This window comes from Sciurus carolinensis, chromosome 2 (genome assembly GCF_902686445.1).
Source record: "Sciurus carolinensis chromosome 2, mSciCar1.2, whole genome shotgun sequence".
Classification (NCBI taxonomy): Eukaryota; Metazoa; Chordata; class Mammalia; order Rodentia; family Sciuridae; genus Sciurus; species Sciurus carolinensis.
Genome location: NC_062214.1, coordinates 136557230 through 136571568, shown reverse-complemented (window position 1 = coordinate 136571568; position 14339 = coordinate 136557230). Strand labels below are relative to the sequence as shown.

At 32.7% G+C, this 14339-nt stretch overlaps 1 protein-coding gene across 1 annotated transcript in view; it reads right to left on the bottom strand.

Annotated features, from left to right (window-relative positions):
• Window positions 1-3830: 3830 nt before the first annotated feature.
• Srp54 (signal recognition particle 54) overlaps window positions 3831-14339 on the bottom strand; it is a 36657-nt gene continuing 26148 nt past the window's right edge. The window contains 5 exon segments of the mRNA XM_047541483.1: window positions 3831-4338; window positions 5222-5317; window positions 7730-7900; window positions 11703-11811; window positions 12016-12089. Coding sequence (XP_047397439.1) covers window positions 4247-4338; window positions 5222-5317; window positions 7730-7900; window positions 11703-11811; window positions 12016-12089 — 542 coding nt within the window. The 3' untranslated portion in view covers window positions 3831-4246.

Here is a 14339-nt window from a genome sequence, read left to right as displayed (position 1 = left end):
AAGTAAGCATGATTCCTCAAATGTGGAAATATGAAGTCATCATACGTTCTCTTTACATGATTGCAGACATGGGACCTCTCTCTAGGACAAGGCTTATAAAACTTTGGTCTACTTTGCTTAAGAAATAGGCTGTTAACTCATTTCTACTTTTCTTAGTAGGAAGTCTTTATACAGCAGTGTCAAAGGAGTCTTATGTCCCAAGTAGGGGAATTTTAATGTCAAGCTCATCTGAATTACCCCTCTTACGAGCAAATAATACTGTGTAACTTTTTGGCTATTTTTACTTTTCCAACCAGTATTGATAAATGCATGAAAATAAGAGAACCTTTAAGCCAAGTGAAGTTAAAAGATAATAATGCTCTTCAAATGAAGAGAGAAAAAAAAATGAGAACTGCAAAAAGTACATGCATGTCAAACACAAGAATTTATGTAGCAGCACCATGTCACTAAAAGGAAATGCACCCTAATAGCTTACAAAGTATATTTTGAAAACTTCAACATACACAAAAATCCTTGTAGTCAATCTGCCCATATTACAGATAAAAGGGCAGAAAGAGGTTAGAGCTTAAGATTTTAGGTAACTACTCAAAATTGAGCACAATTACCTACATTAGTAGCAAAGCAGAGGAAAAACTGTCAGCAAAATTTCACATCACTTAACTCCTTTACCACAATAAAATGCCACAGCCTACACAACTGACCTAAAGTTTAAATTAATCCTCAGCATTTGAGATGTAAATTTCCTCATTTCTAAAATTCACATCTCAAAAACAAAAAACATTAAGTTCAAGTGCAGTAGAACACTTAATATTTAGAAATGTTATCTAGAATTTGAAGCAGAAATTTAAAGACAATGACTTTGTTTCTAATCCGATGAATGCCAGTGATAAAGAAAACCACTTACATTTGAGTTGTGATGATGGCTTTCTGATTTGGATATGATCATTTATTAATGATTATTTCTAGGTTTTGAGAAAGGTCAACAATTACGTTGCTCTTTAACCATGATTTTCACTGACAGTTTTTCTTAAGAGTTCTTTCGAATTCTTTGGCTGCTCTCTGTTTTTAAATAGTAAAATACTTTACTGTATATGTAAGCATCAAATTGAAATTCCTTCACTTTATTATTTATTTATTGTTACTGGGGACTAAAGCCATGGGTGCTTATCACTGAGCTATATCCCCAGTTCTTTTTGAAACTGGGTCTTGTTAAATTGCTGAGATTGGCCTCAAACTTTTGATTCTCCTGTGTAAGCCTCCTGAATTGCTGGATTACAGGCATGCACCACTGCACCCAGCTCACATTTTTATTTTAAATGCTTTGTTCCATCTTTTACTCAAATGTTTGTTTATATGTTCATATATACTAGAGTTAATTACAAAAGGAATTCATTTATTTTGTGATTTATTTTTGTATGTCTTAAATTCATTAAAAAAAACTTTACCTTTAATTTACTGAAATAAATTAAAATAAATTTTATTGAAATAAATTTTACCTTTACATTAATATACATGATATGGGACTTCAATTTCATTAATTTTTTTGGTTTTACTGCTACCTGTTTATTAGTATTCAATGATAACATGAAATCTCTTTTTAGTTATGTGATACTATATTTCTATTCAAAGTCAGTACAGTATTATTGCATATCAAAACTTAGAGGACTTTATCTCACATCATTATAATTCTGTATTCACTTGAACAAAATAATAGTTATGAAACACTGTTAGACATGATGAAAAGTACTTAATTCCAATGCACCGTGTATATAAACACCATTTTATATATGCCAGCAAAAATACTTTCAGGAGAACATTGACATCTACCACATTTAAACTTAATCTGCCTTTCTCGGTTTTACAGTTTGTTTCTATTTACTTTCTCTTTTTTCTTTTGGTTTATTGAATACAATGAGCACTATAATCATAAGGACGCTATACTTAATTTCATGTTTGTATTTAAGATTATAATAAAATTCAAGAATTCAATGTTGTACAATAAATACTAGATGTAGTTAGTGGCCTAAATAGGGCATATGTCAAATATCAAAAAGCTAAGGAACCAATTTGAAAATAGTGAAAAATAAAAGAGAATTTGTTCAAATTAACAAAAAAAGAAAAAGGAAAGAAATGAAAACTGACACAGATATTCTGGACTTTTAGCTGTCCTTTGCCACTGTTATTTTAGCTTCTAAAAAATAGTTTACAACATACACAAAAATATTAAAACCTATGCTGAAGCTACAAGGGTTATTGTAGCTAAAGGGCTCTCTTATTTCTCCTTTTTGTCAAAATATGAAATTGATTCCCTGAGAACAGAAATCAAAAAATGCATGCCTAGAAGAGTGGTATGCAACATTTTAATTAGGAACTATTTGGAAAACAATATTTTCTCTATTGTCAAACTTCTATAGCTAGACCTTGCTATGACATTTCTTCAGAACCCAAAACACATAATTTTTACATGAATACAATGTTCTGTAGGGATATTTTTGTCTTTAACTGGGGAAAAAAAAATTAGGATATAAAATCTTTGCCCAAGTAAACAAGAGAATCACTTGTATTCTTTATTTAATTACTTTTAAAAGATACTTTGGTGTTTAAGATCTTTTAAGACACTTGACTCATACAAAAAACAATTCCATAAAAACTAGCTATTTTTTGTTTTCTCTTCTTCCTACAAATCAATCTTTTGCTAAAAATCAGTTTATCCTAACTCAAAATACATTGTTAAACCATCTATTATCTTCATGTCAGTAATAAATAGGCATAGTAATTATTCTAGTATTTTCAATTAATTCCATAATTTATTTAAAAGTTATTGTTCTAGACAGGCATGAGCACATCTGTAGTCCCAGATAGTTGGGAGGCTGAGGCAGGAGGATCACTTGAGCCCAGGAGCTCATGGCCACCTGGGTAATTAAGCAAAACCCCCATTCTCTTAAAAAAAAAAAAAAAATTGTTTTCAATGAACTATGCAGTGATCCAAAGCAAAATAACCAGATCAATCTCATTATTTTAATAGATAATAGCGGCAGTCTAATAGTTGTAATTATTTTCCTATTAGGAAGTCTACACATTAACTATTACAGCAAAACAATTATTTTAAGGTAGTGCTTTAGTGCACATTTTTAAAAATCTGGGCATGGTCTGGGTTTATGTAGCTCAGTGGTAGAGCACTTGCCTTGCACACGTGACCCACTGGGTTCAATCCTCAGCACCACATAAAAATAAATTAGGTATTGTGTCCATCTACAACTAAAAATAAAAAAAAAAAAAAAAAAAAAAAAAAAAATCTGGGCATGATGGAGCATGCCTGTAATCCCAGCAATTCATGAGACTGAGACCAAAGGATCTCAAGTTCAAGGTCAGCCTGGGTAACTGAGGAGACCCTGTCTCAAAATAAAAATGGAAAAGGATTGTGGATGTAGCTCAGTAGTAGAGCTCCACTGGGTTCAATTCCAAGTATTACAAAAAAAAAAAAAAAAAAAGAATAAATAATTTAAAGATTTAAAAATCAAAGATTACCATTAAGGCTTTAAAAACAGGTTAAAAATGCAAGTTGTATAAAACATCATTTATTGTGAATTATAACCAAATTCTCAATTTCAATCTAAATGGAAGAGCTAAGATTTTCCACGGCAAAAAAAAATCTTAGTTGTTCTATGATAAAAAAAAAATCCTAATACTCATGGTTAAATTATTGTATTATATTTCCCACCAATGGTCTATTTCTAGGCATAGTTTTACATGACATTTATCTATTGGTTTGTCCATTTTTTCATTTGATATACTGATCCTTTTAAACCATAAAGAAAATTAACAACCCCTTAACTTATAACCATTTTGAATTTTATTTTACAGCACTTTTATTGAGACATCATGTAACTTTACTGACCAGGACTGTTTACAAATGTAATGCTTGGCCTTTGAGACAATTAAAAACCTTTAAGTACTAAAATTTTACATCATGATTTGTTTAACTTAAGAGGTGTTAAAATGATGAAAACTAAAGAAAAATTTCCAAACAGAAATATAATGATTTTCACAAAAACCATATATTCCTCCCTTATATCAAAAGAAGGGAGAGAAGAAGAAAGAAAGGAAAAAGAAGAGGCGGAAAAGAAAAAGAAAAAGAGGGCAAGAAAAATACTCTTTTTTTCCCTATTTGCAAAAAGGAGGGAAAACTCTGAGGTCTCAGCAAATAAAGTAATCAATCAAGTCAGTTTATATTAAGGCATCTTCTTTACATATTATTGAATCCCATCATGCCTTTCATATTGCCAGCAGCACCCTGTTGAAACTGCCTCATCATTGACTGAAGTCCTGCCATGCCACCTAAAGTAGAAAACAGATCATTACTAAGTAGAACTTAAAATATCTATCAAAGAATTTGAAACATCTTTTGCTTAACAAGTACTTCAATTTCTAAAAAACGCTGCATTCTGATTGCAATTAAGCTGTTAACCTTAAAAAACACACCAACTAATAAACTGGTATTATCACCAGAATCCTCATCTATCAGAGAATGAATAATCTATCTCAAGTTATTGTGAGAAATAAGATAAAATATGAAAATACCTCAATATGTCATACAGTCAATAAATCTAAACAAAATTTTTTTTTTTTCTGAAAACATCAAGAGTCTTCTTATAAAGACAACTGTGTTAAATAAAAATTGGCCAATGGGGAGCATTATTTCAAAGGACTTTAAGGAAAAAAAGAATTCACCATTTATTAAACATCTACTATATGCCCAGAACTGTATTAAATGCTTCCATATATATTAGTTCACCGAATTGTCACAATCTCCTGATAAGATATTATCTGTTCACATAAGGGAACAACAGGTTCAAAGTTTAAGGGAATTTTCAAAGGTTACACAGTAAAAGTGGAATTGGTGTTCAAAATTCTTATGTAATTTAAAAGCCTCATCACTGAAAACAGATAGTTCCAAACAGGACAAAAGATCACTAGGAAAAGTATTAAACAAAGGGTGATTAACTGGTTCAAAAATAACATAGGTGGCAGCAGAGGAATAAATAAAACTTTAGTTTATCTGGTGCTATTAACTATTCAACTTAGGATGCAGATGACCATTTCCCTTAAATCACATATCTTTTGAAAATATTTTCAAACTATCACAAGAGAAGGCTTACCATTAAAACAATCCTTATCAATTAAACTGTATATTAACTATTGGCAACAACTTCATATTTACCCATGTGATGAAGAACTCTTGGATCCATCATTTTGGCCATTTGTTGATTCAATTTTGCCATCTGTGATTGGCTCACATTCTTAGACATGTCACCTCCTGAAAAAGATTTTGAATAAGTATAGGATGTAATATAACCATGGTATCAAAGAAAGTTTAAAGTGAGTAAATGAAAAAAAAGATAAAATTCACCTATAATCTTATCATCTTGACACAATTATTTCTATTACTACACATTAACTAATGTTTATTTTTTTTTTAAATTTTGATTCATTGTATACAAATGGGAGTATGACTATCATTTCTCTGGTTGTACATGAAGTAGAGTCATACCATTTGCGTATTCATTCATGTACACAGGGTAATAATGTTTGTCTCATTCTATTATCTTTCCTTCCCCTGCCTCCTCCCGTATTTATCTTAATTACATATTTTTGAGGAATAACAAATGAAATTCTATATAAAAGAACATTTTAAGGATTTTCTTAAAGCTATACTTTTTTCTAATACTTTTATTCATATCTGTACATAAGTAACTATAGCAAAAATGAACATAGTAGTTATTAACTGTAAGTTACAATAACAATTGCTTAATGGGAATATGAGGAAAGGCTGGAAAAAACTGAGTTTATAGAGAGGGTTAGTTGAGAAAGAATGGATGTCTGGTAAAAGAATATGAAAGTATCAAAGAATGAATATGTATATTTTATACATATATACATATATTTTATACATATAAATATACAAATATATATTTTATACATATATATGTATAAAAAGTTTTTTGGGTTTGGTACTAGGGATTGAGACAGGAAGCAAAAGACATCATCAGTGCAACAATGATGAATGAGTAGAATTCCTTCAGCAAAATTATTTATTTAAAAGGAACATTAACTGTGGTACTTTTCAGGAGCATTTAATAAAACCAAAGCTGCCCCGGATTCTCTGATCATGGTTAACCATTCTGAATAAATTATGTGAATTAAGACTAATAGTGAAATGCTGTGAATTCCAGGGATTCAGGAGACTGAGGCAGGAGAATCACAAGCTCAAGGCCTGCCTAGGCAACTTAGCAAGACCTTGTCTCAAAATAAAAATGAAAAGGATAGTGGGGGTAGCTTAGTGGTAGAGTTCCTGGGTTTAATCACCAATACCATAAAGGAAAAAAAAATGCTATTAATGAAAGAGAAAATGTTTATGTGATAAAAAGCAGAGTTAATAAATCTGCAGAAGATGTTAATTCCATGTTTACTGGTGATTTGTTCTAAGAATTTCTTTTTCAGAACTTAAACTTCTAAAAAAAAAAATAGTAAACATTTTATTGTGACAAGGATGGGTGCACATTCACTGCCCACTTCATCTTGGTTGTGCCTTTATCTAGGAACCAACACTTAGGTAAGTTTTGACTGATGGCTCCTCAGTAATTCTATCAAGAATAGTCAGGGTTCCTTGAAAAAGATGTTAAAACCGACTTATGTGTTTACTAAAAACAATACAAAATGGCATGGAATGTTAGGAATTATAACCAATTTTAAATCTGTCTTGTCACAAAAGAGAAAATAAGACATAGCCAGCAAGGGAAATAAGGAAAGTGTCCAAAATCAAAGGCAATTAAATATATCTGTAAATATTATTCTTTTTTTTTTTTTTTTTTTTTTTTTTTTTTTTGTGTGGTGCTGGGGTTTGAACCCAGGGCCTTGTGCTTACAAGGCAAGCACTCTACCAACTGAGCTATGTCCCCAGTCCTGTAAATATTCATTCTTTGTAGAAGCTATTCACCTTTGGATTTGCCTAATCAACAGTATTTTTTAAATAAAAAAAATTCATTATAATAGGTGTTTACATTATATAAAATAATTTAAAAGGGGACTAGAAGAGTTGATCAACTCTTTGGAAAAACAAACATCTTTTTGCCTTACATAATACAGCACAATAAATTCCAGTTGGGATAGAAAGTCAAACAAAAAATAAAACAAGGCTAGGGATATACATTCAGTGGTAGAATGCTTGCCTAGCATGTGTGAGATCTTAGGTTTGATTCCCAGCACTGCAAAAATAAAAATAAAAAATAAAAGATACATGCATAATTGGAATAGTATTAGTCAATGGCTAAATATTATATTTTGAGGACTATAAAGATATAAATAAAAAATATTACAATTTATCAGGAAAAAAGTAGTAGTTACAGCAACTGTTATTTGTAATAGGATATGTAGGATTCTCTGAAAAGTAATGTTTTCAGTTGCTTTCTTATGCTTGCTTACATTCTCTCTAAATTTTGTACAATCTATATTATATGTTCATGAAAATAAAATCATTCATTTTTTTTTCATATTAATGTCTATTACCTTTAATCTGAAAACAGACAAATCATAGATCACATTATAAATCCTGGTTATACTTAACTAACATGAAATTCAACAATGAATTTATCAATAACGCCATACTCCTTAACTTTACTATTTAGTTTATCAACTTCTTTGTTAATTAATGATGAGCTATTTTTCTTACCTTTGAAAAGTCCTTTGATACCTCCCATCTTTTTTACCATCTGTGCAAACTTGGTATATTGTGTCAAAAGCTCCTGAACATCTCTTGTTGACACGCCTGATCCCCGTGCTACTCTTTGGATTCTTCCTGGTTGCTTACTAAAAACCTTGGCACCATCTGTACTGTCCAATTCTGTAGGCAAGGATCAATTACTTTCATTTAACACAAAATTATCATTCATCATCAAATCAAAGTTTAGTAGATATGTTTTTTTAAAAGAGACAACTACTTCATTTTTCTCTTCTTTTTATACTACAAAATCTTATACAGAAAATAGGTCTAATAAATTATCAAACCACCAGGCAGATTTAACAAATGTTACCATTTGCCATGTTTGCTTCTGATTTTTAAAATTAAACAGGGGAATATATTCAAAAGGATCCTTAACAGTATTCATAAGCTATTAAAACAATATAGCACACATGTACTTTACCTATAGTTTAGGTAAAATAAGAACATTCTGAGAACTATGAAATTTCATGTTCACTATCTCCGTATCTCCTATGTCTACCCTCCCTTTCCAGGCCCTCTACACACCAGATGTATATGGTACATTTCAAAAAAGAACAGAGGTGTTTCTATCCTAAATAACTAATAACTTTTAACTCATAAATTTAGACTATATAAGCAGAAGGTAGGTCCTATTTATAATCAACAGAAAAATTAGTATATATCCTATAATCAAGTAATTACTATTTTAATCCTTTCTGTAGCATCAGTAGTAGGAGTTAATTCCCTCCAGTTTTGTTGTTGTTGTTGTTTGGTTGTTTTGTTTTGTTTTGTTTGATCACTCAGAATATAAAGTGCAGTTGTTCTGGTTTTAGTTGCATCTCAGGAATGGGATGGTCTTTAGTCAAAAATTTCTATTGTGTTTGCTTTCTCTCTTTAACTTCCCCCAATAACTGCCATCTAGACTGTTTTAATAACCTCAGAAGAGATAACCCATTATATAAATTAAGGCAGTCTATGCCATTTTGTTAGATCTATAATTTTTTTTTTCTTTTTGTGGTATGTTTTGAGACAGGGTCTCACTAAGCTAAAGAGGCTGACTTGAACTTTGATCCTACTGCCTTAGCCTCCCAACTTACAGGCATGCACCACCACACCCAGACTAGAAACTCTTTTCATGTATTAAATTGAAATACATTTGCCTGGTACTTTTATTCATGTATATTTCTCCTTTCCAAGTATAAAAAATACTTTCAAATACTTGAGAGCCACTATGTTTTACAGTTAGTGATTGAGAATGTGGACTCACAAGTCAGAATGTTGAAGTTGAAGCCCAGTCTCTCCACTCTTTAGTGACCTTAAGTAAATTACTCAACTTCCTGTACTTCACTTTGCTAGTCTAAAAAAGGCAAAAAGTACTAGGCTATCCTTTTAAGAGCAGTTGTGATAATTAAATGGTTTATGTATCTTAAGCATTCAGAACAGTACCTGGCAGAGTAAATACTTGAGATAAGGCTACAATTACTAATTCTATATGCAAAAAATTTTCCAGTATACAAAATGTATACAAGAAAAACACCATCTTATTTGAGGTTACTATGAAAGCCTGGAGCTTAGGAAACAGACTACAAAATCACCACCACTACCATCACCATTGTCAGGTAGTAGGTAAAGCATAAAAGGAACAGAATGATAAAACACTGGTTGAGGACAGAATCCTGTATCATATATTCATTTAAAAGCTGGGCTGAGGGGCAAGGGTTCTGGCTCAATGGTAGAGCACTCACTTAGCACGCATGCGGCCCTGGGTTCAATCCTTAGCACCACATAAAAATAAATAAAGGTATTGTGTCACCTACAACTAAATATATCTTTCTTTTTTTTTTTTTTTAATGTGGTTTAAAATATATCTTAAAAAAAAAAAAAAAAAAAAAAAGCTGGGCTCAGACAGAGACCAGTGAGAGAGACTAGGGCAACAAGAAAGGTATGGTTAAAAGTGAAGAGACAGTATAAAGGAAATCAAGAAAAAAAGATAATTAACAATCCAGTGTTGTAAAAGTCAAAAAAAAAAAAAGTATCCTGTTATGATTTAGATATGAAGTGTCTCCCAAAGACTCACGTATTGCAGGCTTAGTCCCTGTTTAGGTTTGGATGTGAGGTGTCTCCCAAAAGCTCACATGCAAGACAATGTAGGAAGGTTCAGAGAAGAAAGGATTGGGTTGTAAGAATCTTAACCCAACCAGTGAATTAATCCCTGGTGGGATTAACTGAAGTGATAGGGTGTGGCTAAAGGAAGGTGGGAATTGGGGCATGGCTATGGGGTGTATATATTTTGTATCTGAAGAGTGGAGACTTTCTCTCTGCTTCCTGATGACTGGAGATGCTTCCCTCCACCATCCTCTCCCACCATGAGGTTTAGTCTCACCTTGAGCCCTGAGGAATGGAGCCTGCCTTCTATGGACTAAGATGTCTGAAACCGTGAGCCCTCAAAAAACCTTTCCTCTCTATAATTGTGCTAGTCAGTTCGTTTAGTCACAGCAGTGAAACAACTGACTAAAACAGTCCCCAATGCACCAATGTTTGAAATTTGGGTTTGGGGAAGTGATTGAATCATGAGAATTCTGACCTTCTTGGTGGATTACTCACTGATCAATGAATGGACTACTGGCAGATAGTGGAAACCATATGCATGTGTAGCATAGCTGGAGGAAGTAGGTCCTGGGGCATATCCTTGGAGACTCTATTTTGTCCCTGGTCTCATCCTCTATCTCTCTCTGCTTACTGGCTGTCATGAAGTGAACAGCTTTCCTGGCTATGCCTTCTCACCATGTTTCTGCCTTGCTATAGTCCTAAGAGCTATGGAGTCAACAGACCATGAACTAAAATCTCTAAAATCAAGAGCCAAAATAAATCTTTCCTCTTCTAAGTTATTTTTCTCAGGTATTTGTCACAGCAACAAGAAGTTGACTAACATACATCCACTAGAGAAGACCAGTAAGAAGTTACTAGATACCTGTGTGTGAGCTACTCCAGAATAATGGATAAGGACAGAAGTCAGATTTCAGTGGTTTAAAAAGAATACCAACTGTTCTTCTAAAGCTTGACTAAAAAGAATCACAAAATTTAAAAAAAATATAAAACTTGGAGAAAAAGGCTAAGAAAATGTGAACATGTTTACATGCTGATGGAAAAAAACAAATCAGTAGATAAGTAAGGTCTGAAGCTACAGAGAAGGATTTTATTGATAGAGAAATGCCTGAGAAAGCATAGATAAGAGTAAAGAATGGTTGGTTTATCACAATCTTATAGGTAAAAAGCTGAGGGAATTAAGTATCCAATTTTCTTTGTAAATGAGGTCAGAGGTCAAGTTGACAAGTGGTAGAAGGCCTAAAAAGAGTGTTGAATGTTCAGCATATCCACTAAGTGGAATAACACAAGTATGTTAAAAAATTTGGTGAAAAGGGGGTCATGAGATTAGAAATGCTAATGGAGGACAGGTAAAAGACCTAGAAGTAATAGAGGTTATGATAATATAGGATGACGGAGAGAGAGCAGTACACTTCTGAGAAGACTGAAACTCAAGAATTTCAAAAGTAAAAGCTGTTTTGCTTTCATTTTCTCTATGTTACAGATTCTTAAGGTACACTGGCATATTAAAGTATTGAACAGACTGAGAATATAGATTGAAATTTTTAAACCCAGTATTCCCCTAAATTTGTCTCCATATTTCCCTTCTTTATTTCTATCAACATCATAGAGAACTAAGGTTCTTATTTGGAATTCAACTGAAGAAGAACTGTATTAAGCATTTCTCTCAATGATAATTCAATATAATCATCATAACATTAAAATGCTTTCAAGTTACTATAATATACCTAAAAATAATCTTTTAGTAAAAAACTTCATCTCGTATCAAGAAAACAGTTAAATTCTCAACTTACTGATGTTCAAGACACTGTCCCGAGTCAAGAAATCTGCATCTTACCTTGATCATTCATACTATCCATTATTGTCATTAATTTCTTAAGCCTTGCCATTGACTCCTGTTCATTTCCTTTGCTCATAAAATCTGTTCCAAAACCCGGGATCATCCCCTAAAACAAAATTAAGCAAAGTGTCATTAATAGCTTAAGAATAATTGTTATAACTACATTTAAATGTTGGCTTTAATACTGTCTTAAAATATACAGTTTTACCCAAAGAATTAAAGCAAGTATATCAAGATGTTCTTAGAAATTTTAACAACAACAAAGAAAAAAATCAAAAAAGGTATAAACAAATTTTTAAGGATAACTAACCAAGATCTGACTGAACGGTCCCATTTTCATGATATTTTGGAATTGTTCATACATGTCTCGCAACGTAAACTGACCTGAAATATAATGATTCAGATATATTAGAGAATGTACATCTTCATTCAATAAAACTAATCTTTTCCTTAACCATGGATTCATCTTGAAGCATACTTATAAAATACCCAACCAATAAATACTCACATGAGCAGTTATAATGTGTAAGATGACAGGGTGAATGCTATAGGGAATATACAGGCACACTGATAGGTTCTATCTCAGGGAAATTCACCTTCTTTCAAAAAAAGATGGACACACACAAATACACAGGAAACTCGAAAACAAGGTATACAAACTATCTGCCTACGAGGGTAACTAAAATTAAGTATTGACACCAAAAGTGAAAAGTGGTATGAAACACATAAAATGTCCATAAACTTGGACAACAAGTTTATGTGGTGCTGAGGATAGAACCCTATTCCTCACATGTGCTAGCAAGCACTCTACCAGAGCCACAATCCCAGATCCCTTTTTCTTTTTGAGACAGGGTCTCACTAAGTTGCTTAGGGCCTTCTAAGTTGCTGAGGCTGGCCTTGAACTTGCAATCCTCCTGCTTCAGCCTCCTGAGTTGCGGAATTACAGGCATGCACCACCATGCCCGGCTGAGGTTCCTTAAATAGCATAGCACAGTTATTCATGAACAGAAAAATAAGTAATCTGTGAATGAAAATACTCAGCAATAAAAAGAATAAATAATCACATGAACAACTACTGAAAATACTATGGCTACAAAGAAAAAGATTTTAAAAAGGACATATCTAGAATTTCTAAAATATAATCCATTACTGGGATAAAACAGCAAACTTTCTAGGGTAATGGAAATGCTCTGTTCTTTATGAGGTGTAGGTTACTATGCATTTGAAAAATGAAAAAAAGATGGAATGGTAATCTTAGGATGTGAGCATTTCATTATATGTAAATTACCTTCCATTTTAAAGAAAGAGAGGGAATAGAGCAAAGAACAAAGAGTGTTTTCTTTTTATTTCCTGAACATAGAAACAGAAAAGGCATTTGATTTCAGGTATTCTAGATTTGAAGTGGCAGTACGATTGTTTTTAAAAAGGTTATAGCAAGTAGCCCAAAACACAGAATTAAACAGTGGAAGAGAAGGTAGAGCTTCTTGGCCTTTTATAAATTACCTACTAAGTTATATAGGAAATCCACTATCATGGAACTCAAGTGAAAAGCTTAAATAGAAAAGGCAGACACAGGGTTGGGGTCGTGGCTCAGGTGGCTCAGTGGTAGAGCACTTGCCTAGCATGTGTGTGAGGCACTGGGTTCAATTCTCAGCACTGCACATAAATAAATAAAATAAAGTCCATTAACAACTAAAAAAATATTTTAAAAAAAAAGGCAGATACACTGTCAAATATTAGGAACCAAGGACTATGTTTCCCTATATTTGGAAACAAGGATCCTTGGAGGCCTCAGAAATGAGAAGAATATGAGGAACAGAAACAAAAATGTATCAATATAAGGAAGGAGAAAGTACCACCCAATTTGGAAGTGGTATACACAAACAGGGCTAAAGTCATTAAGATATGGGAAAGTAAGGGGAGAAAATCATGCAATTAACAATAAATTCATTTTATCAATATATACTGAAGACCTACTATGTGCCAGACACTGAGATAAGTATTGTGAACAAAGAAGATGAAGAACACCGACATGAACCCTACCTTCACCTTCAAGCAGAGAAGACAGATATCAAATAACCATGAGGAATAACACAATTAATTATAGGGTACAATGAAAACAAACATCAAAAGGTTCTAACTTAGTCTAGAGATCAGATAAAATGTCCTTGAAGAGGGACTTACGGAGATATCTGAAATATGAGTACAAGTTAACCAGCTTGGCTAGGGAAGACGGTAGAGGTAGGAAGAAGAGAGAATGTATCTAACAGGACTAGCAAAGGCAATGGTCCAGGTAAGGGACAGTAATGTACATTTCAGAAACTCAAAGAAGTTCAGCATGGCCCACACACAGACTGCTAAGTACTATGGTGCCAAAACATGACTTGGACAACAGGACTTCACTAAAGGATTCTATGAAGGGCAGAAACAGAACCAAATTTCCATTTCTGAAACCTCTTTTTTAGGCAGTATAAATAACAGATCAAAGGGGAAGACTCTGAAAAGCTGGAAAAGTAAGAGATTAACCAGCAAATTTGCAGGGTAAATGGATACAATGGAGATATTTAGGAAATTCAATCACTATGACTAGTTAGTTGATTAACAAGGAAAGGGGTAGGCAGAACAAGAAAGAAT